The sequence below is a fragment of the Phyllostomus discolor genome, chromosome 11, assembly GCF_004126475.2.
Source record: "Phyllostomus discolor isolate MPI-MPIP mPhyDis1 chromosome 11, mPhyDis1.pri.v3, whole genome shotgun sequence".
NCBI lineage: Eukaryota > Metazoa > Chordata > Mammalia > Chiroptera > Phyllostomidae > Phyllostomus > Phyllostomus discolor.
Window position 1 is genome coordinate 83,081,574 of NC_040913.2, and position 25,999 is coordinate 83,107,572.

Here is a 25,999-nt window from a genome sequence, read left to right on the forward strand (position 1 = left end):
TCAAGTATTTGTCCTTGATAATTCCTTTTCCCAGTTCCTTTACTTTCCTGATTTTTCTTCTCTTCCCTCTCTCTGCCTCTTCTTTTTCTTCTGGCCCCTAGTGTGGCTCCAGGTTTTGTCCTCAGTCTTCTCATGTTTGTTGTTTTATCTTGTTGATTTCCTCCCTCCCTTCAGCCTCCACTCTTACCTCGACATAAATGACATCCCACACAAAAATCTGGTGCTGTTTTCATCTCCTCTGTGCCAGGCTTGGGTTTCCAACTGCCCACAGGACATCCCCACTTACACGGCCCACGTTTGATCACAAATCCAACATCTCCAGGAGTGCATCTATTATTTTGCCTACCCCACTCTCCTTTCTCTTCTCAATGGTTCCATTTCAGGCAGTTAAAACCCCGTTCTTTTCAACAGAAATACAAACCACATGGTCATTATGGATATCTCCCTCTCTTCCACCTCTCACATGACATCTGTCATCACTTTCCCCCGTGCCACTGCCAACAGCCAGCCCGGCCCCAGCCCTTGCCCAGCATCCCAGTAACAGCCTCTCAGCCTCCCCGACCCCTGTTCTCTTCACTGGTGTTCCAGCTTAGGTGGGCCGATCACTCCCCATTCCAAAGCCGAGGTGGTTCCAGCTGCCTGCTGAGTAAGACCTGCACCCTTCTTGCTGTTCTCACCCATCTGCCTGTGACTCCTAACCCCTCCCTCTGTCTTCTCCATAATTAATGGACCGAATCTCCAAATCGTTATTGTCTTCTACCCACCATGTGTGGGGCTATGGCCAGAAGAGAGCAGACCAGGCCCCTCCCAGCCCTCACGGGGCTGGAGTTTCCTGAGCAAGTGAGCTCACTGCTTCTCAGCCCCCCCTTGCTGTCTGTCCATCCCCTTCCACCACCACCATGAAAAGTCCAGCTTGTCTCCCCTCCTCCTCAAAGCTGCCCTCAGCCTCTTCAGCCCACAGTGGTAAACCCCTGTGCAGGGTTCCTGTTGTTCTTGTTGCAAGCACCCCTTTAGCTATTCTCTGATTTTTTCATGTATGTTAGTTTTAATTCCTGCCTGGATTGTCATATCCTTGAGGTCCACCGGTTTTTATTTGTGGTGCTAAGTATTTCCAATGTTGTGTGCGTGTTGTCATTATTGAAGTTGTATTCATACTAGCCACTACTAATCAGCAGTAATGTGTAATGGAGATATAATTAGGATAATACAATGAAGTAGGCACGTCTAGGAGTGCTTTATATGCATTTTCTTATCTAATGAGTATCCAGTGCATACTTAATTGACTTAAGCAACTGACTCAATATTCAGCAGCTGGGTCCCAGGGCAGTCTCTCTGTTGAGGCTCAGTTTTCTCCTCAGCAGCACTGGGAGCAGGATATCTGCTCTCCAAGGTCCCAACCCTTGGTTCCATTCCATTTCAGTCCACTCATTTCTGGGGAATCTCACTGTGCACTCTGCCCAGGTCCGTGGCTTGGAGAACATAAAACAAATAGGGCACAATCCCTGCCCTCAGAGTTTTCACCATCCGTCGTAATAACAGGCAGCCAGGGGCGCCTGCGGGGTAGAGAACAGGAAGCCAATTGCATCCCCGGGAGAAAGCAGGGAGGTTCACTCCTGACAGTTGATTCCAATTAGAAGGTTCCTGAAGGAGGAGAGGTTTCCCCTCCGTTGAAAGGAGGCAGCCAACTGAGTCGGAGCACAGAGGCGCCTCTTGGCAGAGCTGGCGGGCAGAGCAGCCGTTCAGCAGCAAACCAGAACAGGCTGTGTTTCAGGCCGACCGACGAGACATGTTGCTGCGTGCTAGATTTAACGTGGTGACTATGCTGATGTTGCTGCCCGCAGGACGGGGGAACCTTGACCACATCCGATAAGTGTGCGGGTCTCTGAGGGGTGGAACTTTGGGACGTTTGAGATGCATCCTCCGATGAAAACCATTCATTCTGGCATCTGCACACGCTGAGCCTCAGAGGAGCATCTGTCCCCGAATGAGACATCTGGCTGGATCCCTGACACAATTCATTACAATGACAATCAGCGAATGCCAGCGTCTCATAGCAAGAAATATTTATTTATGTCTCTCCTCATTTCAAAATGGAGCCGAAGGGGTTTGCAAATGTAGTCACAGGCGACAAGATAAAAATACGAGAGGCAAAGCTCGAGAAAATAGAAGCAGAAATAACAGGGTGAGTCAAAAGAGAAACATGAGTGCCCGAAGAAGGCTCTGAATACTTTTACCCAGGGTGAACCTCGCACTGGAACTTGGCATCTCAGCAACTAATGGATGGTTTTCCCAAAGGAAAGTGGTGGCGTTGTTTCACTTACTTTTTCATAATACACTTTTTACTTTAGAACAATTCCGACCCACAGAATTCTCTTGCAGAGACAGCCCAGAGAACTCCTGCACGCCCTATGCCCAGCTCCCCACTGCTGATGTCCTGCACTGGAGGGGCGCCTATGGCCCTCCCGATGAGCCAGTTTCCGTACAATATCATTGGGTAAAGCTCCTAGTTCGCTCAGATTTTTCTCTTTTTACCTAATGTCCCTTTTCTTTTGAAATTGTTTTTAACGCTTTCCATGATGCTTGACATACAATATTATATTAGTTTTAGGTGTACACCAGAGTGATTAAATGTTTGTATTACTTACGAAGTGGCCCCCTGATACGTCCCATCTGACACCGTACATAGTTACTCAGCGTTACAGATTACATGTCCTGGGCTGTTCATCACATCCCTGTGACCCTTTCTGTAACTGGCGATCACTCCTTGATCCCTTCACCTTTGGCACCCACCCTCCAACCCCCCTCCCATCCGGCAACCGGCAATTTGTTCTCTGTATCCATCAGTTTATTTCTGTTTTGTTTGTTTTTGTTTATTTGGTTTTTTAGATTCTGCATATAAGTGAAATCCTGTGGTGTTTGTCTTTCTCTGTCTTATTTACTTCACTTATGCAATACCCTCTAGGTCCATCCATGGTGTCACAAATGGAATCAAATCTCATTCTTTTTTATAGCCAAGTAATAGTCCATTGTGTATATGCACCACTTCTTCTTTACCCGTTTATTTGTCAACGGACACTCGGTTTGCTTCCACATCTCGGCTATTGTGGATAATGCTGCCGTGAGCACAGGGAGGCATGTAGCAGTTCAGATCAGTGTTTTGGAGTTCTTTGGATACAATACCCAGAAGAGGTATCGTCATGGCTCCTCCTTTATGTCCTTAGTCACAGGACTTCTGCTCAGCTAGCCTTCAGGCGGTCCTCAACGACGGTGCTTCCGTAGTTTAGTTGTAATTTTGATGTGGTCGTAGGCCGAGGCGGGCACAGCGTTTACCTACTCCTCCATCTTGACTGGCGGTCTAAAGGAACGTTTTTATTTTCATTTTGTAAGCATAACTCTTTACTTTTGCTTTTACTTTATATTATTAAGTGTATTGGAGTAATAGGAATGCCATTACACAACGTGCAGGTGAACAAGATCACAATTTGATGCCCGTGCACCCCATGTGTGCCCACCCCTCCGAGTCTCCTTCTCTTCTGCTACCCACAGCAGACCCCCTTGCCTCACGCTGCCTCCCCCACCCCATTTCCTCTAACCACCACCACCCAGTCGTCTGCGTCCATGCGTTCAGTTTGGCTTATTTTGTCAGTTCTTATTCTCCTTTCTGTTGTACGTTCCACAGGGAGTAGAATCACAGGATCTTTGTTCTTTTCCGACCGCCTTATTTCACGTAGCCTATAATCTTGAGAGAATTATGCAAAATTTTTGTTTTGAATACAATGATGTCGCATCTTGAAGATTCCAAGCGTGTATTTGGAGCCTTATCCTTATCAGTGGAAGAGACTTTGCGCCCTGCATAATGCTGGATTATTTCATTGACCTCTACTGCTGTTGCCATGAGCTCATTGAAAACAACAGCGGAAAGCAGAACACCTGCCCGAGGCTTTTGGGGCGAGGGTCTGTGGCTGCGTCACACACGATGTGCCGGTGATCTACTCAAGGAAGCCCCAGTTTTGAGGTCGAAGAGAATTTCCTCTCTTTAGAAAACCTAATTGCCATTTTTTAATCTCCTTTTAGGCAAAGTTTCTCTCTCAGCCTCTCCTCCACACACACCTACTCCCCAAACACACTTTTATTAGTCTGTGGCCTCTGAGAGCGGGGTATTCCTCCAGGGTAATACCCCCTGGGGCATTCATAATGGAGAACAGGGGGGCAGGGAGTGATGGCCGTGAGCACCCCCCCTGCCCCGCCCTGCCCCACCCAGGTGCGTGACCCAGCTTTGCGTCTGTTGACAGCGTGAGGCAGAACGAGCGCTACAGCCAGCTGACCCTGCTCAACTCCACCGCGGCCGACACGGGCGAGTTCAGCTGCTGGGGGCAGCTCTGCACCGGCTATGTCTGCAGCAAGGACGAGACCAAGACTGGCTCCACCTACATCTTTTTTACAGGTAACAGGTTGGCTGCATGAGTGGGACTCTTCCCACTTCTGCCCTTGCCTATGGTAAAGGTTCCCACTGTGTGTGGACTATCAAATAATGACCCTCAGAGCACCTGCTCTTTGCCAGGCTCTGGGCTCAGTGCGTTCCATCAATTAGTCTCTCAACAACCCTTCAGGGTATGACTATCATTTGTATATTTTTCCCAATGGAAAAGTTGAGCTTTAGAGAGATGAAATAGGTCTTTAAGGTCATACTGCAAGTGATGACTGTATCAGGATTTGAACCCAGAACAATCTGACTCCAGAGTTGGTACCTACATTTGTCCAATATGATAGCCATTAAATTTAAATGGAAACTAATTAAAATTAAACAAAATTTAAAACTCAGTTTCTCAGTGGCATATAGTGTGTTTCAAGGGCTCCATTGCCCCCTGTGGGTAGTGGCTGTCCTGGTGGAACCATCCACAGAGCGTCTCCACTGCCATAGGAAGCTCTCCTGGACAGCACTGCTGTGGGTGGGCTTTCCAGCCTATGCCCCCAGAACCAACAAGGATCCCCTCTCTGGAACCTCGGTAGTCACAAGATACCTGACGGAAGTCTCCCTGTGTTTGTTCTTATGAGTACTGACAGCTGAACTTTCGGGGGCAGGATTCCCCATCCCTGAGCCTCAGTGCGGTTTCTGAAAGGGGGCAGGTCGGAGGGAACTCTTATCCGACCCTGCTGCATTTGGCATGTTTTTGCCGGTCGGTCGAGTTGCACTCAGAGAAGCAGGCCTTGCAGAGGAGCTGGCCAGCCTCCTTCCTCTGCAGCTCTCTAACTCAGGTCTGGGGGATGACGTTCTCCAACAAGGCTCAGGGGTCAGCTTTCAGGAATCTTACAAATGCCACCCCCTGGTGCTGCTGCGGTCTAAAGCATTTCGGATGAAGTCAGAATGCCTTCCTAGTGTCGGGGCAGGGCTTTGAGGAGCTTTGCCTACTTCCTGAATCCACCTACCTGTCAGACCTTAGTGATTTAGGCTGATGACTCAAGTGATCTTCTGCCCTTGCCATTAACCAAATCTCAGATGTAATCCCTTCCTGTCCCGATTGTTCCTCTCTGGCGAGCAGATGCCTGGGCAGGACACTCTACAGTCCTGGAGGCCCACGGATCTCATTTCATTTCCACAACGTGCACGCCCCTCCCCTGGAAACTGAGGAGAAACTGCCTTGTTATCTCTGTTTTAGAAATAATGGTGCTGACGCTGAGACCCAGAGGGCAAGGGGGCCCATTGGATGCTTCGTGACTTACGGTGGCAGGATAAAGAGTCAGACCCTGTTTTCCTGACCCAGGATTCAGTGTTCTTACTGCCCTAACCCATTTCAAAACAAGGTGATTCCTTGGTGGGCAGACAGACAGGCACTGACTGGAGTTGTTGGGAGGACGAGTAACCGTTGTTCATAGGCAATCCCCCCCCACCCCCGATCCTGGTACAGGAACATGCTACACAGAGGGCCTGCGGGCCTTGCTGTCACACCACACTGGGAAGTGACGGGGACCAAGGCAACTAATCCAGACCCACAAGAGCCTGTGATTTTAGATGAGGACTGAGACCATGTTTCAGATTACAGAATGAAGAATTTCTGCCGCAGTTAGCACTCTTGTGTCTTCCCAAAACACTGGTTTTCGACTTGAGAGTTTAGACTAATGGAAGACCTCCGTTAATCAGAATGTCCGATCAGAGTTATGGGCTCTCTCTGGTTGTGAGAGGCAGGGGTTCCTCCTCGATTTGTGGACGCCTCTTTGTGAATCAGAGGAACACACTCCCCCTCAATCAGTATTTATTTCAACGCTCAAGAAACCTGGATCAACAAGGGATGTGACCTAATGTGTTGTATCACTTTCTCATTCCTCAACACAAAGCTCAGTGTCCAGTTGGATTTTCCATGTGGGGTTCAGCAGTTGGTCCCTTCCGGCCTGGGTGGGTTTGCAAAGCCTGGATGGGCTGTTCGGAGAGCTGAGCTTTCTGCGGCTGGCTCTGGCTTCCTCAGAACATATGCTTCCCCACCGCCCACACAGGGACGCGTCTGGCATTCGTTACGTGTGTATGTTTCCTGGGGTTTGGCTGCCAACACCGGGAAGCTGCTTTGTGACTGTTGTTAATTTGTGTGATTTTTGTCCTAATTTGCGCAACTGCCACACATCATATTTATTCATATCCAGGAGGCACTCAAAGGTGTTCCTTTCCCTGTCTAATTTTTTATTGAAGTATAACAAAGAGAAAACACAAATGAAAACTATACAGCTTAATAATTGTCCTCAAGTCATGCCTCACTCCCACCAGATCAAGAAGGAGAATACCACTGGCCATCGGCCCCCCTCACAGCGCAGGGCCTGGGCTCCAGCTGTCTCATGTGGTAGAACCACATTAATGAGCACTTTTATGAAGTTGGTTATCATTTGGATTTCAGCTTATAGCCTATTATCTCTATTTTTGTTTTTGGAAATCTAAATTTTCATGTATTTAGTTTTCTCAAAGTAATGTTTATGAGCTACTCAAGGAGATACAAACATATTTGCAGGGCGCGTATGTCATCTATAACTTTTTAAATGAACTTTAACATACTTTTTCGGTAGATGGAATGTACTGATGTTGGAACGTGCTGATTATACATGAATTGCCCCCCCCCCACACACACACAGTTTGTTAAAGCACACAGTTTGTTAAAGCAACTGGTGTGGTCTCTTCTTTCAAAGCACGCAAAGAAGTAAGACCACATTTTTGTGTTCGGAAATTCTGATTGTTATCCTACTGGCGTTGCTCATTGGTTCAGTTTCCTCTACGAAACCTTGAAACAAAAGTTGCTTCTAAACATTATGATCATAAAATTACTTAAATGCTTTTGCCAAAAGCATACGTCTAATACGGTCTACTCTGAATTCTCCTCTTTAGAAATGGGAGAGGAGGCATCCCAGGCCGTATGCACTTACTCTTTGCGAACGCAGGACTATTAGGTGCGACAGTGACAAAGGTCCCACGTGTCTGAGTCTGAAAGTCATTTATTCATGAAGTGGCATGAACCACCCAGCCCGATACAAAGCCTCACAGAGGACAGGGCCTCACTAGGCCGTGTGGTGCTCTTTCTGGGCCTCAGTCAGAGCCGGGGGAAACGCCTCCGTGTTGGTTAACCTGCACCCACGGCCAAAGCACACTTGGCTCATGAAGACATTTGATAACATGTCCAGAACTTCTGTCCGCAACCTAAAACATCCCATGACTGTTGCACAAAGAGGCACAGGAAAGGAGAAAGCCAAGAGTAATCAGTTGTTTCAGGAATGCTACAGGAAAAACATGGGAAACAATTGAACAAATGTTAGGGTATAATTAAGTTAAAAGATTTTTCTTAATTACTATAATATTCTCTCATAGTACAGAAAACAAAAGATTTAATGCACCATGCCAAAAACCAACCAAAACAAACAAATAACAAAAAACCAATTCTGAGTCCTTTGTACTAAGGAAAGGATGGGTGAGCCAGCCCTCGTTTCTGGAAGATAAAAAGACCGTTTTCCAGCATTTACAGAGCACACAGAGGGATTTCAGAGGAAATAGGCTGGAGGTCCGCAGCCCAGGGGCAGCCAAGCTGAGCCCAGCACCAGCAAGGAGCAGGTTCCTCACCTGTCTCTCCTCGATCCCCTTCCCACTGACCTTGGCAGAAACGAGGTCCCCTGGGCCAGACCTCTCCGAGGAGCTCTGCTGTGCTGGGACGCACCCCCAGATGGCAGTTACTGAGCACAGGTTGTGGGGTTACTTTCTCCAGAGAAAGGGCAGCAGATGGTTTAAAACTGCTCGTAACCTAAGGCAGGCAGTCTCTTCCCTGCTTCCTCAAGCGGGGGGGGGGGGGGGTGGTAATCCACGGGCCTGATTTGGACTTGAACTGAGACCTATTTTAAAGGGGATGGGAAGTAACATTCTTCTTCTAAAAGAGGAAAATTATTTTTAAAATAGCTTTTTTCTATTCGTAAGGACTCAATATGCTGAGTATATTGCCAGTCCCCTCTCATCTCTGTGCCCTGCAGACAAATCCATCAAGTGCTCCTTAGCGCATTTCTCCAGAGTAAATAAACCTGTATCTTTTCCTTTGCAGAGAAAGGAGAACTCTTTGTGCCTTCTCCCAGTTACTTTGACATTGTCTACCTGTATCCGGACAGACAGGCTGTGGTTCCTTGTCGAGTGACTGTGCTGTCCGCCAAGGTCACTCTCCACAGGGAGTTCCCGGCCAAGGAAATCCCCGCCAACGGAACCGACATCGTCTACGACATGAAGCGAGGCTTTGTGTATCTGCAGCCTCGTTCTGACCACCAGGGAGTCGTCTACTGCAAGGCTGAGGCTGGGGGCAAGTCTCAAATCTCCGTCAAGTATCAACTCCTTTATGCAGAAGGTAAGCGCAGGTTTCCTACCAGTGCCTAGATTTTAGTTGCTTCCAGCTGGTAAGTGGCAGGTACGGATGTTGCCAAGTACAGATGGAAATCAGGAGGCACAGAATGCCATGCCTAATGGCTCCTTTTTCTGCACCACCATTTCTAGAATGTTCTACGCCCTTGTCTGTGACTCTGACCCAACACCCCTTGACATCCTTATCTCCAAATTCATCCATCATTCACTCTGGTACTGACTCTGTAGGACTGATCAGCAGTTCTCCAAAATCCCCAGCCTCTTCTTAGGATACTCTCTCAGATGAGAACATGCTGTTAGTTTTATCCCAAATCTGCCTTCTCAGGGCGCACCCCTTCTGTTTACCTCTACCCCTGAGGTTGCCCTCTCTACACTCTACTGGCTTCCTCCCCAAGAACCTCCTCTCAGTGCTTTAGTTCCCTTCCCAGGAACCCCTGGCAGACCTTTCCGCTTCCTCCCCTAATTACAGGGGAAATGGCTGCACGTGGGAAGTTCCGGGTCATGACCCCACTCGGGACCAGCAAGTGAGGGAAAGAGAGGAGGCTCCCAAGGACGCAAGAGCGGTGGGTTGGAGGAGGCTGACTGGGAAAGGCAGAAATGCTACACCTCCGTCCAAAGAACAGAATGTGTTTCTAGCTTTGTCTCTGGGGTCGCACTCATGGATTTCATCTCCCTTCCCCTGTCTCCTGCTTAATTCCAGTTCCCAGTGGCCCTCCATCCACCACCATTTTGGCGTCCTCAAACAAGGTCCAAAGCGGGGATGACATCAGCGTCCTCTGCACCGTCCTCGGGGAGCCCGACGTCGAGGTGGAATTCAGGTGGATCTACCCAGGGCAGAAGGTAAGCACCTCACCCCAGACTCCTCCACCAGTTGTTTTCGTTCGGGTCTGTGTCCCCCTTGCCCACCTCCCAGGGGGAAGACCTTAACTTACTAAGCACACAACGTGTGTGGGACTATGGTAGGCGCTAGGGTTTGCTTGTTTTCTTCTAAGATAGTTCAGTATATTTACCAATGGCTTTTTAATTGAACAGATAGGAAAAAGGGTGGCTGGTTTCCATTAGGCAATTCACTCAGTGTACCCTCTTCCTATGTGATTTTTCTTCATAGTCCTTAAACAAGAAGGGACAGGGGCTTGAAAGGGACAGCAGGGGACCTCCTTCTGATGTCCTTCTGCGTGTCTTGCTCACAGGCTGTGCCTGTGGCGAGGAGCTCTCAGCAGACATCCACGGAGTGGGCACAGAAACACAGACCCTGTCCAAAAGGCGCTCTGAGGCCAGAGACCATTTTAAAATAGACTTCCCATAAAAGCAACTGCAGCTTATTATTTAGCCTCTGTGAGTGTTCTGCAAATATAAACAGCTTTGCTACCAACATGGAACAATCCTTTTGTTGCCAGAAGAGATTTGGCCTCTGGAGATGCACTCAGTAGTCAGTGCACTTCTGCTTAGGGCCTGTGATTGGTGGGAAGGAGCCCTGCCTGGAGAACAGTGTTTTCCAGCATTCTGGTACTAGGTACTGGTTTTTAAATAGCTGTCACAATTAGAAGACATTAATGATTTTCAGTAGAGATTTTTTACACTGATAATTGCTACTTTATGAGCAGAAGGGGGGATTATTTTAATAATACTATAATTTTTAAGCTAATCCAGAAAATGCTACATTCTTATCACCAAATTTGTATGAAGCATCTCAAAAGTGACCATGACTTTCTAGAAATAGGGAGTCACATTATCCAGGGCATTGTATGATCCATCATCCTTGGTACGACTGTTCTCCTACTGGAGCCCTGGGCACATTTGACTCATCATACTTCTCATTTTATTCACTTTTTACTCATTTACATAGAGAGTGCTTTGGGCTCTTGTTGACTATACATTCTGTGAATAAAAACCACTGAGTGAGAGGGTGAAAGTGGGCCATGTAAAGAGAAGGGTGGAAAATTTTATGCATGTTTTTATGACTAACACCAGGTCTATACCCTTGGAGTTCCAAAGAATCAATCTTACATTAAGTAAGAACTTACTAAAGGGCAGCAAGTCAAACAGCGTAATGAAACCCCAGACTCCACTTTGAGAAGCACGCAGCCGAAAATGACCACACAGTGTGGAAAGCCCCCGTGAGCCTCACACCGAGTCCTCTTGGCTCAGTGTGTGAGCGTGACGCGTGGAAGGGAGCTGTGTATAGCAGCACGTCCTTCTTGCCTCAGTCCCTGTGGGTGTCGTTAAACAGGACGAAAGGCCCGTGACGATCCAAGACACTTGGAGGCTGATCCACAGAGGACTTGGACACACCACGAGAATCTCCCAGAGCGTCATGGCAGTGGAAGACTTGGAGACCATCGACGCAGGCTATTATATTTGCACTGCCCAGAACCTCCGGGGACAGACCACAGTAGCGACCACTGTTGAATTCTCCTGACTGGGAAAATGAAGGACAATGAACTGATGGAGAGCCCATTTGTGTATGCAACCGGCTCGGGCGTTCCTTCGACCAGTGCTTTGCCAGAGGCTGATGTCAAGTGCCAAAACCCAGCCCCTGCTCGTGAGTAAGACCCAGACATCCCAGCTCGCAGGAGGTCATCCGGTCTAATAATAGAAGTGTTAACTCCTCTGACAGAAAGCATGTCTTTTGATTGCTTACCTACGTATATGCGTTTCTAGTTTTTACACTAAGAAAGCATATATGTAAACAACTTCATATAATCATTTCTATTAAATGAGCAAGTTTTTGTAAAAAAAAATTAAAAACTGGGCTAAGTGCTCATTTTTTTAGGTTGGCAGAAGGATTTGTTGGTAATGTTTGGGTTAATACCTAATATTGCACTTGATCTAACCACAATCCATGAGAATCTAAAAATGTAGTAATATATAGTTCAACTCTATGAACTGTGATATGAAGGTCTCCAAAAAATGATAGAAACTTGCTCTTTATTTAAAGAAAACTGCTGTACTCAGAAGTACTAGTTTTAGATTAGTACATTGAGTAAGATATACAGCATGTGGTTTTAAAAGTTTAATTTTCACTATAAAATAGGTGTACAGAACAAGGAAAATTCAACTTCATTTAGATGTGTTTTTTAGCTTCTTCAAAAACACTCAGACCATATTTGTTCCCATTTTCTTACCTTAAAGAGCAGAAATTATTAAAGCCAGTCAAAAGTTATTTCTATAAAACATATAGCTTAAAAAAAAAAAAGCTTAGCTCAGTTTAGTTCTGCAAGCCAAATTTCAGCCATGGCCAACTTTGTTGGATGCACTGGAAATTCCTGGGAAATAGCTCAGGAAATACAATGTCAACTCCTGCACTGTGAGAAGGGCTAGAACCGGATAACACATTGCAGAGTGAAGTATACCACAGGTCACATTGCTTATATTAAATATTCCAGCATTATTTATTTAATCAAGGTAAAAATACACTTTGCATCATTACAAACTGAGCATAATTACAGTTTTTTACACATCCGTCTATTTCGTGACGTGCCAACATTTTGCATCCTATGTGAAACATTTGGTTTGAAAAAAAAACCCTTAAAGTTCTCTGTTTTGTTTCCTGTCTTCTCTCCAGTTGTCTCCCACTCGTTGAAGGCATTTTGTACTAGTTGTGTAAGGTTGACTTCCCTGGACACCTAAATGGTATGGAGGAGAGCAGAGAACAGCACAAGATTTACTGAGCGAGGGAATGGATGGCAAATCCAACTTTGGCTAATGACATTGAGAGCAACTGGAAAGGGCGAAGAGAGATTTCGGAAGGTGGCAGTGAACCTAGTTCTCATGTATCAGGGTGAACATGGAAGGGTGCATACATAATAAACTACTGAAGTTCAGACTTCAGACACAATCAACTAAGAATAAAATAAAACATGCATCATGAATATTACTCTGCTACGTAGTGTACAGGTGAATGATGACTCGAATGTCCACCTCTGGTATCCTGAGTGTGTTCTTACTCTAGCGGTCATGTGCACAGCCGTCGAACGTCAGCAATGTGGATCAGCGAGTTCTGATGCCACGCTGCTGACACATGCAGGAGAGGGGGAAATGCCACAGTTCGTCCTCCCGCCTCCCTCAAAGGATTAGAATTTTGGGAGGGAATGGGTGAAGTTTGGAAAATGGAAATGCAGTCAGGAGGACAGTTCTACGATAGAAGCCACGTTTTCTACTTATCAGCTGGCCATTCACCTTCCCAGCGACAGAAGGATCCCTCAGAGGGCACACGGAACCTTAGCATTATCTTCTACTAAATGCTGCATCATTGATTCAACCAAGGTACTCCTGTTCATCAAGAAGTGCTGAATCTACCTGTCTTGAGTTCTGCTAGCCAATGACTTGGTCTTTATTCCCGCTAGGGTTTCCCAAACCGTGCACCGTCAGACCTGGGCTGTGGTTTCTTTGGAGAGTGGTTTCAGCACCGTGAGGATGAGCTGGCTCTGGAAAAGCATTTTCCATTATCCTTGTCCCAGAGAGAAATGGGGACGAGGTAGAAGGTTAGCTTTCGTGGCTCTGGCTGGGGGAGGCAGGGTGGGGGGAGGAAGTGAGGATACTGGGAGAAGACGACAGTTGCTACATCAGAGGACGGCGCAGGTCAAGGTGGACGTGAGGCAGAAGCAATCACTGCTGCCGCCCCTTCTCGCTACATAGAATCTTAGAAAAATTAGGAGTTTGCATTTGCTCGTAGCCTGAGAACATGGATCATAGTAAAATGTTTAGGATCACATGGGAAAGTTAGAAATCTACAGAAAAAATAACCCAGTTCGTGTTAACTGACATGGCTGAACACTGAACGAATGCCAGGATACTTCGGAAGGACACCCCGACTGCCCTGACACAGGACAAGTCAAAGCTCTTCCGGCCCTTCCCTCTGCCCCCGGTGTCAAAGGGCAGAGTGGAGTGGGTGGTACAGAGTCATCATTCAAGCGACTATTGCTCTTTTTTCTATGGCTTTTTGCAGAAATGCTTACGCTGACTTATCTGATTAGTACGTATCCAGAACTTGCGGTACACAACGAAGGAGGCAGCGTCAGACACGGGACACTCCGCCACACCCACTTTTATTCACACATCCCCCCAGATAAAAATCACAAGACGGTGCCTGTGACGAAGGACGTTATAAAGGTTATAAATCTTTAGCTGAAGAGGCCCCTGAGAGTTTTTCCCCTTACGCGTACATGAAGAAGGCAATGTTCTTTAAGTGCGTTGTGCGTGTGTCCGTGCAGATTGGTTTCCGAAATCACTGGGGGATGACTCTCCTGGCCAGAGAGTCGCGTGTCCCGCCCGCCCCTCCCACCCCCCCACGGCTCCAGTCTCACAGGAATCGGATGCCGGGGGTCGAGGCTTTCCAGTTCTGGTGCGGTAATGACGCGTCAGTTCACGTGGCTCTTGATCCCACGACCACGGTCAGGGTCAGCGCTGCACACCTGTGGCAATGCTCTCAGACAGTCTCCCCGCTTCTGGCAGCGTCATCTGGGCGAAACGCTGGGGCTGGGGAAGGAGCCCGAATTCCTTGGGGACTGGAAGGGGACGGCGGGGGACGTGGGGGACCTGTCGGAGCTGCACAGGTCCCCGTTGTGCAGCTTCCACAGCAGCTCCTCGTTCTCCATGGATAGTCGCTTGTTGACTTTCGACTCCTTCTCCAGCCACTCCTGCAGGGTGGCCTGCTCCGTGGTGAGTTGCCTTGGAGACAAAAAAGAGCCAGAAACCACGTAGATCCTAGTTTCTAAAACAAATGTACTTGCAACAAATTTTCCTTACCATTTTAATTTGAGAGTCCAGAAAAATGACCCATTTGGAAAATTAAGAGGCGGTCCTGCAGAGCTACTGGGCACGGGCACTTGGCTCGCTGAGAAACCCATGACATGGGACAGCTGCAGCCCGAGAGAGAGCTGCACTTTGGGGTGATCTACAGGGGGCTCAGGGAGGCTCCCACAGGTAATCTGCATGTCTCGTGACTGTCCTATGTTCGGGGCTATTCTCTATTGGGTCCTGTGATGCCCCTTCTCTGAAAGTATTCTCAGCAACAATAAGCCAGGGGGCCTGGGGGAAGGGCTGGCCTGCTTGGGTCTCAGGCTTTAGTCCAGGCCCCTGTGGTAAAAGCATGAAGCGCTACCATCACATTTTCCAGCCAGAAATTGGCACCTGTTTCACCACCCTCTCCAATCCCACTTCCAAGGGGCACCTGGGTGACACTAAATGCATGAGAAAGGGAGGAGATCAGAAAAACAGGACCTTTTCTATTTACCTTGAAATTGCAATGTGCTTGTCTATCCGAGCTTTTAATTCCTCATTCTCCTGCTGAAATCGCTTCAGTTTGTCAACCAGTGCCGTGTTGTTGTCCACCTTGGTGTAAAAATAAGAATGCAAATGATTACACACTAAAAATACGTAATGAAGCCTGCAGGAGCAGTTCAAACCAGCCCACAGCCGTAGCTCAGAGCCCAGGGCCTGCCTCACAGACACAGTTCTCTCCGGGGAGGCCATGAAGGAAACCCACCAGTTTCTCCATCTTCATCAGCTTCGCGTCCTGCTGATGCAGCTTCTCGTTCTTGATCTCCAGCACAGCTTTCAGGCTCTCTAGCTCCTGCTCCAGGTACATGATCTGAGGGTTCTTCTGGAAGAGACACAGCAGAACGTAGCTCTGACTGATCACTAAATACAACCACACAGTTCCTGTTCCTCATGTGAACAATCTGTGATTAGACTTAGACATCAGACAAGGTGGCGAGAAACGTCTCCCTTCTGACAGCAGTTTCAAAGAAAAGAGGAAAAAGAAGGGTTAGCATAACTTGAATCTCTAAGTCACTGGTGATAAGAATGAAATAAAACATTTCATATTTGAGAGCAAGCATTTCATTCATTTATAAGTAACTGATGGAAACATCAGTTAACATGTGGAAAAATGGTAGCACAGAATATCTTATTGGATATAAGAGAAAAACTACCGCTCAACAGTACAAAACAGAACTCTGACCAGAAATCAGGCCATTCCAAGCCCGTTACTGTGTTTGGAGGGAGAAAGGGAACAATGGTTCTCTCTCACCAAAGTCAGCAGCTGCTCAGGAACGAAAAGACAGGACGTATGTAGGGGGGTCTGGAAAACAACCGAAATGACAACAATGTCCTGCGCCTTTGGAATTTGTATTATGATGGGACTGTGTTGGCCGGGCCACCCTCCTAGGGTAGCTGTAACGCCCTAACCTTTCATTGTGTGACATCCCAACACCTGCATGGCATAAAGCACAAGCACCACTAAAAGTCTATCAAAGGTAAACACTACGTAAGGGCAGCACGACCCCAGGGTGGATTCCCCTACTCCTTGCTTTATTGGGGAAATTCAAGTGAACTGTCCAGAGTGGATGATGCAAACAGACAGCAGAAGATCTACTGATCAGATGTTCGAGGAGAGAATTTCTTAGACAAGAATCAGCAGCTTAGATCTTCAAAACTACCCTCTTGGGCCAATGCTCCTTAGGGAGAACCGGAGAGTGGGCCCTTGGGGACGATTCCATCACACCCCTCACCTCACAGAAGGAGAGACAAGTGCCACAGCTCGAAGGCCCGGCTCAGGGAACACACTGGAGCCAGAGAGTGCTGGGGCGGCGACCTGAACTTCAGGGTTCTCCCGAACATTTCCTGCCTTTCATATGCTGTTATCCTTTTACATGTGGCTTTTTTAAACCCTCAGGATAGCAAATCCTATCTTGTTTTCTTAAAAAAGAAACAGCATCCCTGATTTTTTCAATTTTTAAAACCACAGCACTGGCAGCATGGTTAACTCCTTCCCACACTGCTCTGCCCCTGGCCCCCACCCCTGGCCACTGTCCCACACTCCGAGGTGTCCTCTTCCCCACACCCTCGCAGGCCCAGCCAGAGCGGGGCAGCAGGGACATTCCGGCTTCCCTCAGGCTGTGTCCTCAGTTTTTCAAAAGCCTCTGCCTTCCTGGGAAGCGCTTGAAAATCTATAACCCAAACCATTAGGAAGGTTTACCTCCTGCAGGTTAAGTCTAGATTTGTTTTTTGAAGCCACTTTTTTCCAAGAATCTTCCAGAATAAACAGCTTTGAAGTGCCATTGAGTATGACTTCATCTAATGGTACGGAGATGTCTCGGGGGTCTCCCGGTGACCATCAGTGGAAGAGCTCACTGGGAGACCCCACGCAGGTGCTTCGTGAGCCGGCAACAGATGTTAAGCAGCAAAAAAGCCTCGCTTCCACTGGCTCAGGGCACCGAGGTGTGGCATGGTAAGTACTCAACACATAAGCAGGAAGGTTTTTTTTCCTCAAAGGGGTGGGGCAGGGGAAGAAGGATGCGAGTTAGAAGAGAACGTTGAGCTTCCAAGAGAAATCTGTACTTTTCAAAAGTGAGGAACGATCCACACAATGAAATGCTGTTCAGCCAAAAGAGAGGCAGGAAGCACCTACACATGCTACAATGCGCGTGAACGCTGCTAAATGGAAGAAGCCAGACACAAGAGGCCGCCCGTGTATGATTCCACTTGTAGGAATTGTCCAAGAGAGGCGAACCCATAGACACGACAGTAGTCTGGGGGCCGTGGCTGCACGAGTGCAGGGTTCTTCGGAGTGACAGAAACGTTTTGGGGTTAGATCCTGGCGACCAACCCGCAGCTTTGCCCATCTACTGAAGACCACTCAATTAGACATTCAAGAAGGTATCTCAATAGAGCAAAAAAAAGTGAAGACTTCAATAATTTTCTTGTCTTCCTATAGCTATTAGATTAGACCACTTGCAATGTATATTGGGTTTCATCTGCATGTCAGTTTTTAGGATTTAAAAAAAGACACCACCAGACAAAGAAGCCGTTCAACACAGTTTAAGGAGCACACCACCGCAAGAATGAAAAGGATTCCGAATGCAGGCCGTTTCCCTAGCTGCTGCACACCAGTCCGCTTCTCAAAGTAGCCACGGAGAAGAGCTCAGCAGGGATGGAGGGTCAGACACAACTTACTGAATTCGCTTTCTCTCTTGAGATTCTTTTCTGTTCTTCCGACTTCAGCTTTTCATTCAAAGCCTCATTCTCACTCTTCAGATCACTGATTTGTTTCTAAAACACACAAAAGTGAAATGTGGAACATAAGTCAACAAGCAGACACCAGAAACATAAGAAAATGTCCACATAGAAACATGCCAAAACCGTACACACCTCACACCTCACAACCAGTGATTTTTTTTTTTTTTCTCTTGGGATTGAGATTTACCCACCTCTAGGGATTCCTGCTTCTCAGAAAGCAAATCCTCAAGTGACTTCTTTTCTAATTCATGGCTTTTCTTGATTTCTGGAAAAGAAGTGGTATTTTTTAACATCCTATGAGATCACTGTATTCTGTCGTTAAAGCACAGAGATGTAATTGTTGATGATGAAGCGATATGACTGTTACTTTTTATCTGTATGACGCTTTTATTCAAACTCAGCTGCTCTCAGACTCTCCCTGTGAGGTAAGGCACACACATTCCCACTTTATTACTGCGAACACAAAGGCCCACAGAGGCCAAGAGCAGGTAGGGAAGACGGGGCAGACCTCCAGGGGCGGCCTCGCCCCCTGGCCTGCAGACTCCTAGTCTGGAGCTCCTGTGCTCCCCATTTGCATTTCATGAATGCATGTTTCAACCAGAAATCTAAACATAAACCCATTTCCCGCAGGAAGGAAGAAAAACACCGTTTACGAATGTCTGCCCTTGGCCAGTCCCTTTTACGTGTTGTCATCCTGGACCTCACGCCACAACTCTGTTTTCCGGCGGGAAAGGCCCTCCCCGGGGCTGCACAACCAGCTCCTGCCCCACCCCCATCCACAGGCTTCTCCGTGGGACACAATGGGTTTAGTGTAGCGATTCCAGCTCCAGGGCCAACTATGTGCTGCAAGAAATGGCGTCTTATTCTTGTCCTTCGACCTCCACCCTTCCAATCGTGATGACATCATAAAAACGAGTCTGTCTTTATGCGACAAGCGCCGTCTTGTTCTTCACCGCAGTGTTGGTTTGGTGTGTGCGTGTGTTGGTGAGCAAGACCGCTTAGTAGGGATCCCATGTCCTGGCCAAGGTACGAACCGGCACCTCTGCTTCCCAGAACCTACGGTGGTGGAGCATGACTTTCCTAAAAGGCCTTCAAGTTCATTAAAATTTTGCCTACTTCCTAATGTGCTGTCATTTGTAACAAACTGTTACTTGCATCCTTAGGGGAAAGGACACCGGCCGACAATGAACAATGCAGAAAGAAACCAAAACACTCCACACTGAATGCCACGGGGTGTTCTCTGGAGGGGGGAGCTATGAATCATTTCCCTTTCAAAACACATCATGCTGTTCCATCAGATCTCATTCCATTTAAACGGGAAAAAGCATTCTTGCCTGAAAGGGAGGTTTCATAGACCTTCTTCAGTAATTGTATTTCATCTGAGTGGCTAGCTTCAATTTCCAACTTAGAGGTTTCATGGGCAGCTTTTAAGTTGTCAAACTGTAAAAAAAAACACACACACACACACACAACAAAACAACAGTTTACCAGCAAAACCCAAAGTCCTAAGTTGAACAGTAAGCAGCAACATCAGGAAACTTGACATCCAAGCTTGCTTTCAAGGTGAAGGACTACCACGTGCAGACCAACCCCACGTGCACTCGCCACTCCCAGGTCTGCACTCTGTCCCCACTCAGGATCACCAGCACCCAGCTCTCCAGGGCCCGCTGGTGGCAATGGCGGAGGCCGTCACAAGGAGTGAGGACGTGTTTCCTGGGGACGGGACCCAGAGGCTCTGCACCTGTCGTGCTGGCCTATGTGTCTTCGGTCCCTAACACACGGCATGGAGGAGGCACTCTAAACATTCGCTAAGTGAAAAACCGATCTTAAAAGGGAACATGGAAATGAAAAGAGCAGCTAATGGTATATTATTATTAAGTGAAAAAAACAGGGGTTATTCAATAAGTACCATTTTGAAAAAGAAGAAGAAATTCACACCAATGGTTCAGCAGCACATCATCAGGATGTGCGCAAAGCGATTATTTCTAGGCAATAAGAAAAAGGGTTGTTTTTAATTTTATCTTTTCCTTTCCCTTTTGCTCAACACTGGTACACTGCTTTAATCACAAGAAAAAAAATAATTTAAAAACTCTTGTCATTTTTTTAAGTAAAAGGAAAAGTTCTTCAAGGGATGTTCAACAAAGAGAAGTTCGCAAAAGGAAGTGAATCATCAAAGAGTAATTAAAATGGAAATAAACAGCCCAGAACAGGCTCGGGCCCCCGAAGCACAGACCTGCTCCTGCAGCTGGGTTTTGTACTTCTCTGCTTCTTCAATATAAATGTTCTGGAGCTTCTCACACTCCTCGGTGTAGAACTCCTTAAGCCGATTCTCTAGCTCTGTTAGGTCAGTCTGGTGCTGCTGGTTCAGCTTCTGGACAAACCCTTCATAAGCTATTTGCAGCTCACTCCTGGCTTTTTCTAATTTCTCACAGGTGGTTGAAGCGGTGACTGAAAATGGACGAAAAAGGAAAAGATCACATTTGATTTGTTAAATGTCCTAAATTCGTAACATTCACACACAGCTGTGATGTCTCAGTTGTTTGATGATCAAACCTAATAGTACAATAACAGAAAAAAAAAGGAACAAGGGGAAATGAGTCCTGGCAGCAAAACACACCACCATGCTCTCTCTAGCAAGCAGTACGAGAAGTACTTGAGAACAACAGTCAGGTTCCCAAGTGAAGGTAGCCCTTTCAAGTGGTGACCAATCAGTGCAGGAGCTATACAGAGAGGAGACTCTGATTGGCCAGGTGTCTCTAAGGACAGCCAACCAGTAAGAAGAAGCTAAGACACAGAGGAACGGGGAAGATCAGAGAGAAGCAGCACATGGGTTAACCTTGTACTTAATTTGAGCTGACTTCAATTTATTTCAAAAAAATATAACAATTTTTTAAAAACCCAGAATATTAGACTACATTGAAATCACCAATATAAAAAAGGCAAAATAATTTAACACACACAATTTAAATCAAATCGGACCACCCACTCTTCACCACTACCCAAACCAGAGTTGCCAGCGATACACCACAGAACTCTCACACACACTCTCCCACGTTCCATCACAAGCCCTGAAAGATCTCTATTGTTTCTCAGGAAGGTTGACTTTGGACTTTCCCGGCCTCTTTGCACTGATGTTCAATACAGGGAGGTGGGATAACATAAAATAGGGACTGGTGAGTCTGTGAAATTAGTTCCTACCTCTCTTTCAGTGAGGAATATGTATTTTAGGAGTTTTGGAAGGACCAGATGGTTTCAGGGTAGAGAAAAGGAAAGTTTAGGCCGATGATGATTCTACCTATGTACTGTGCAACGGGCTGGATCCTGGGATGAATCCAGGCTGTGACACAGGCTTGTTGTCTTGGGAATGTGCCACGTGGCAGTAGAAGAACCAGCCACTGTCCCATATCAGTATTGTTTCAGAGGTAAAAGGGCCATATTGAAGTAATGACAAAAACAGTGTCTGCTACAGAGAACCCTTACAATTCAAGCAAACCCACAAGCATTTATTGACGGGGAAAGGAACTCACAGCAGAAACAAAAACGACTACTCGATGACTGGCACCACACGGGGCTCCCTATGCATTAGTTCGTCCGGGCCCCGCAGGAGTCTGGTGGAGACCGTCTTTCTCAGTGCAAATACACACAGGGAAGCCACTGGAGGGGACAAACAGCTTGCTCACGGGCCCGTAGCCAGGAAGTGGTAGAAGACCAGACTGCAGCGAGAGGTTCGGATCCTGACTGTCCGTGTTCCTCCCACCCCATCCAGCTGCCTCTTGTGCCAGGAGCCGAGACCCGAGACGGAGCCTCTCCTTGGGAGGCTCCCTGTCTAACCCAGGAGACAACGCACACGGACTGGGAGCGGGATACTGGGCAGCACCGCAGGGCCCAGCGAAGGGCGCTCAAGCTGGCTGACATCCAACTAGGGCGGTCTGGATGGTTCGGTCAGCAGATTTTTAAAAAATAACATTAAAAAACTTTTTGGAAAAAGTATCCATAACATAATGTAGTATTGTAATCATTCTTAAGTGTGCAGTTCTGTGCCACTAATTTAATTCACACTGTGGTGAAACCATCACCGCTACCCATCTCCAGAACCTTCCCCCAAACTGAAACTCCCAACCAATGAAACAATCAGCCCTCGCTGCCCTTTCCCCTCAGCACAGACAGCCACCATCCCACGTTCTGTCTCCATGCACGTGACTGCTCTAGGTATGTCGTGTACGAGGAACAGTGTAATATTTGTCCACCTGTGGCTGGCCTACTTCCCTTACCATAATGTCTTCCGTGTTCAGGTGCCAGAGTTTCCTGCCCTGTTCGGAGCTGGGTGGCAGTCTCCTGTGGGTATGGGTCATTTTGCTTGTCCTGCCATCCCTCCGTGGACACAGGCGTTGCTTCCGCCTGTTGGCCACTGCGCTGCTATGCACGTGGGGGAAGGCCCAAAGGGCAGAGGGAGGCCAGGCTGCAGAGGCCATTGCACGCAACCTCACTGACAAGTCAGTCCTTTGGGATGGAACGCTGGGAATTATTTTTTTTCTTTAAAACAATTTCGTAAAAGACGACTACGTTGGTCACCACAGAACACCTCCTTCACATTCACTTTTCCTTTTGTGGCACTAAGTACTTATCAAGGGAGAAAAAAAGGACTCAAGGAGGCCGGTGTGAGTCAAACGAGCCCACACAACCTTCAGTTCTGCCAGCTCGCTCTGCAACGTGCACGAGCGAGACGCGGGGCCGCAGGCCTCTGTGTGCGCCCTCTGTTAGGACTCCGCGGGGAAGCAGGCCGCAGGAAAGTATTTCGCAAGCAGTCCATAAAGGTATCAAACAGCTTTCTAGTCAGAAAAAAAAATGCTGCTTTCACACACTGTTTGCTTAATTCCCTTGGAAGTCCAGATATCAGCAGGACAAAACAAAACAAAACATAAAAGAGGAATGACAAGATCCCAGGCCATCCAAATGCTCGGATCAGAACTAGAGATGTGTTAAGTGCACAAAAACGTGGAAGCTGGCCACCGTGAGCGGGGTGAAGGGAGGACAGACACACAGATGGGAGGGGAAGGCCAGATGGGGAGCGGGTGCTTTACTGCCGCTGGAAGGAGCCCAGTGTGCAGGCCAGCCCCAGCGGTGACATCAGCCTGCAGCCGTGCGGGGCCCCTGCCCTGTTTGCTGCCCTGCTGCTGCGTGGAGAGCAGCTGGGCCAAAGGGGCCACTTGCACAGAGGGCTTTACTTGGAATGAAGTGGCCGGGGCTCCGGAGGAAATATTTATTTGGCATAAAGGCTAATGAAACACTTTTTTACAGGACACACCTGAACATTTATCAGGGGTCCTCAGAGTGTTCCTGTCAGCTGGACGTACTCTGTGTGTGGGGGGGGGGGAGGCATCACCCCATGTTTCCGTCATGGACTTTCCCTTGCACTTGTCACAGTTTAGGAGAGATTTCTAACGTCACTTCTGCTTCTCACTCTCACTCTCACTCTCATCTCTTCCTCTCCAGAGTCCCGCTCGCTTTCAGTCAACCAATCAGACACCCAACAAAGCCAAAACCAGGCGTAAAATCTTTCTGAATTTAGACTAATAAGCAGGGAGTTTTCCCATGCTGTTAGGTGACACTGTTTTCAAGAAGTTATTGCATGAATATGAAGTCCGCCCAGTACAAAGTCCTTCTGTTCTGGCTTTTGAAATCATTCCATTCGGAGATATTTGGAAGCCCGTCTGACTAAGGGCACCCAAAGACGGCTGTCTGCAGGCGTGAGGGACTGCGGCTCCCGCACACACGCTGGGAAAGCCCTCTCCTGCGGTCTGTCTTAAAGTGAGAGATACGGTTTTCAGGGAGAAAAAAAGGCGCCCACACATGTGCAAGATTAGCCCTAAAACACACGGCCACGTTCTAGATGAGAAACCAACACCTTCCCTCTGGGGTAACCCAGGCCTGAGAGTTCTAGGCCAGCGACTAAAGAGCAAAAACCTAGGAACACTCCCCGACAGCCTGAAACATCGACACGTGAAGAGGGAACAGAGATTTCAGAAGAAGTGGGGGAATGCTTGATATCTTTCCTTTTCAAATAACTCCTTGGGAGTTATTTATCTAGCTTTAAAGGCCAATGGCAGAGTCGAATATAACCTCTGAAAAACAGAATTGAAAAAACAGACTTGGATTTATCCCAGGTCCTTTAGCAGTAATCCCCAAGGAGAGGAAATGGAGCTATTACCTAATTGGTCCTGGCAGGCTTTCTCGAGAGTGGGAGGTCAGGTTTTCATTATTTCCATCTTGTAGAGACGGATGTCCCTGTGGTGGCTGATAAATTACTGTCTGCTGAGAAAGCCATTAGATGGCCATGGTCCTACACTGCTAATATTCTTTAGAAATACAGAAATTTCTTAATTATTATATCTGAGTAGCATGCTTCTCCATGAGACCACTACAAATATTTTCATTGTCGAGAATATAAATAAATGCCTTAATAGAAAAGAGCTAGAAGTCTTAGATTCTAGTGTCAGCCCCACCCTTTACCTGAACATACTACTGAAGCTTTCTAAGCCTGCGTCTCCTTGTTTTTTTTAATGAAGAGAATATTTTAGTGCCTTCCCTGTGGGATTCCATAAAATAATGCACGCAAAGTACTTGGCCCAGTTCCTAACCGGAGTCAGCATGAGATAAATGTTGCTGTTATTATTAGTAGCCTTGCAAGAAGTCCCCCAGTTTAAATGTTTGAGGAGTCCTGAGAGACATGCTTGGGACCCCATGACAGGATGTGAGAGTCAAAAAGACGCACTGCTTGTCAAGTACTCAAAGCGCACACACACACACACACACACACACACACAATTGGGTGTTATAGCATGCATCACATCAAATCTTCACTTTCCACCCCCATTATTCTTGACATTGCATGCACCAGAATGTTCCCAACTTTTAGGTGGTTTTATCTAACTTGGACAGAAAATATAAAAAAGGAAAGGAAAAATAAAACCGGGGAGGTGAGGTCACACAGAAAATCCTGCAAATTGCTGTGATGCTGTATAAGAGACTGTGACACAGAGAAAAGACAAGCAGGAAAAGATGACTTCATTTCCCAACTGTACACACCTACGTCCCTTAGATGTGCCCCGCAGGCCAGCTGGGGGTGCCAGCCCTCCCTGAGCAGAGAGCCCCCTGCCCCGCCCCATCTGTGAGGGGGACCAGCGCCTGTGGCCAGCTTCGCTTGCCTGCTCCGGGTCCCTCGCTCAACCTCTCTCTGGCCGCCTGGGAAGTCAGACACCTGCTTTTAGTTCTGGTCCATTTCACTCTTTTCTTCAATTGTATGCAGACATAGATTGGCAAACATAGTTTGGTGTTATTTAAACTTTTAACTGTGGAATAATTTCAGGTTTACAGAAAAGATACAAGGACAGTACAGAGAGTTCGTGCATACTCTTCCCCTACCTTCCCCAAATATTAACATCTTACATAACATTGATCTTACTTCTCCTGTACCCCTGCCCTAGGATCATGAATGGAGACGCTACCTTCTACCCTAGTAGAGTGAATATTTCTCAACACTTCCAGAGCCAGTGACTCTATTGGTTACTCTCTTAAGCGGAATTTTAGTGTTTAAAATTGGAGACAGACGTGTAACTGGGCGAAGTAACCAAGAAGCTATTTTTAAGAAGTAAATTGCTAACTTTGTGGACAGGCAGCAGCCTACAGAAGGACAAGGAAAGGGTAGGGACCTAGAGCATGTGACTACCGTCATTTCCAACTTCCTGCAGGTCAGTTTCCTGGTATGCAAGGTGGGAACACATACCCCTGCTCCACTCCCCTTACAGTTCCGTGAGGATAAAGTGAAAAAGTCTCATACTTGTAGAACGAGCCTTCACAGACTGTCTCTGGAATGGCCATCTACTCCTAAGAGCCCAGGTTTTGCTTCCCAAAAGATAATAGTTTTTCAGGCAACCAAGAAATTTGCAGACCTGTGGTAGAAAAAGGTCTTTGACTAAATTTCAAAATTAGTTACAAAAGGCTTTCTGATTGCCTTTTATGAATTGACAGGAAGTGATTTCAAAACTTTCCACTGATCATAACTTTCTAGAAACTGACTTCCACAAAATGACTACACTACCAAACAAATTCTCC

General features: G+C 47.2%; 2 protein-coding genes across 6 annotated transcripts in view; one reads left to right on the forward strand and one right to left on the reverse strand.

Moving 5' to 3' along the window:
• PDGFRL (platelet derived growth factor receptor like) overlaps positions 1–12,403 on the forward strand; it is a 36,705-nt gene extending 24,302 nt beyond the window's left edge. Inside the window, exons 3-6 of one of the 2 annotated variants that reach the window (XM_036011690.1) lie at positions 4,293–4,444; positions 8,559–8,852; positions 9,567–9,706; positions 11,074–11,261. In XM_036011690.1, coding sequence (XP_035867583.1) covers positions 4,293–4,444; positions 8,559–8,852; positions 9,567–9,706; positions 11,074–11,112 — 625 coding nt within the window. In that variant the 3' untranslated portion in view covers positions 11,113–11,261. Of the gene's footprint in view, positions 1–4,292; positions 4,445–8,558; positions 8,853–9,566; positions 9,707–11,073 lie in introns of both variants that reach the window. The other variant, XM_028526822.2, reaches the window with a different exon arrangement.
• The window catches only part of MTUS1 (microtubule associated scaffold protein 1), a 131,498-nt gene continuing 117,554 nt past the window's right edge, over positions 12,056–25,999 (reverse strand). For 2 of the 4 annotated variants that reach the window (XM_036011689.1, XM_028526646.2), the window contains 7 exons: positions 20,121–20,335; positions 19,222–19,327; positions 18,079–18,152; positions 17,825–17,920; positions 15,354–15,470; positions 15,102–15,199; positions 12,056–14,536 (listed from right to left, as the gene is read on the reverse strand). In XM_036011689.1, coding sequence (XP_035867582.1) covers positions 14,323–14,536; positions 15,102–15,199; positions 15,354–15,470; positions 17,825–17,920; positions 18,079–18,152; positions 19,222–19,327; positions 20,121–20,335 — 920 coding nt within the window. In that variant the 3' untranslated portion in view covers positions 12,056–14,322. The remainder of the gene's footprint in view (positions 14,537–15,101; positions 15,200–15,353; positions 15,471–17,824; positions 17,921–18,078; positions 18,153–19,221; positions 19,328–20,120; positions 20,336–25,999) is intronic. The other 2 variants (XM_028526649.2, XM_028526651.2) reach the window with 1 other exon arrangement.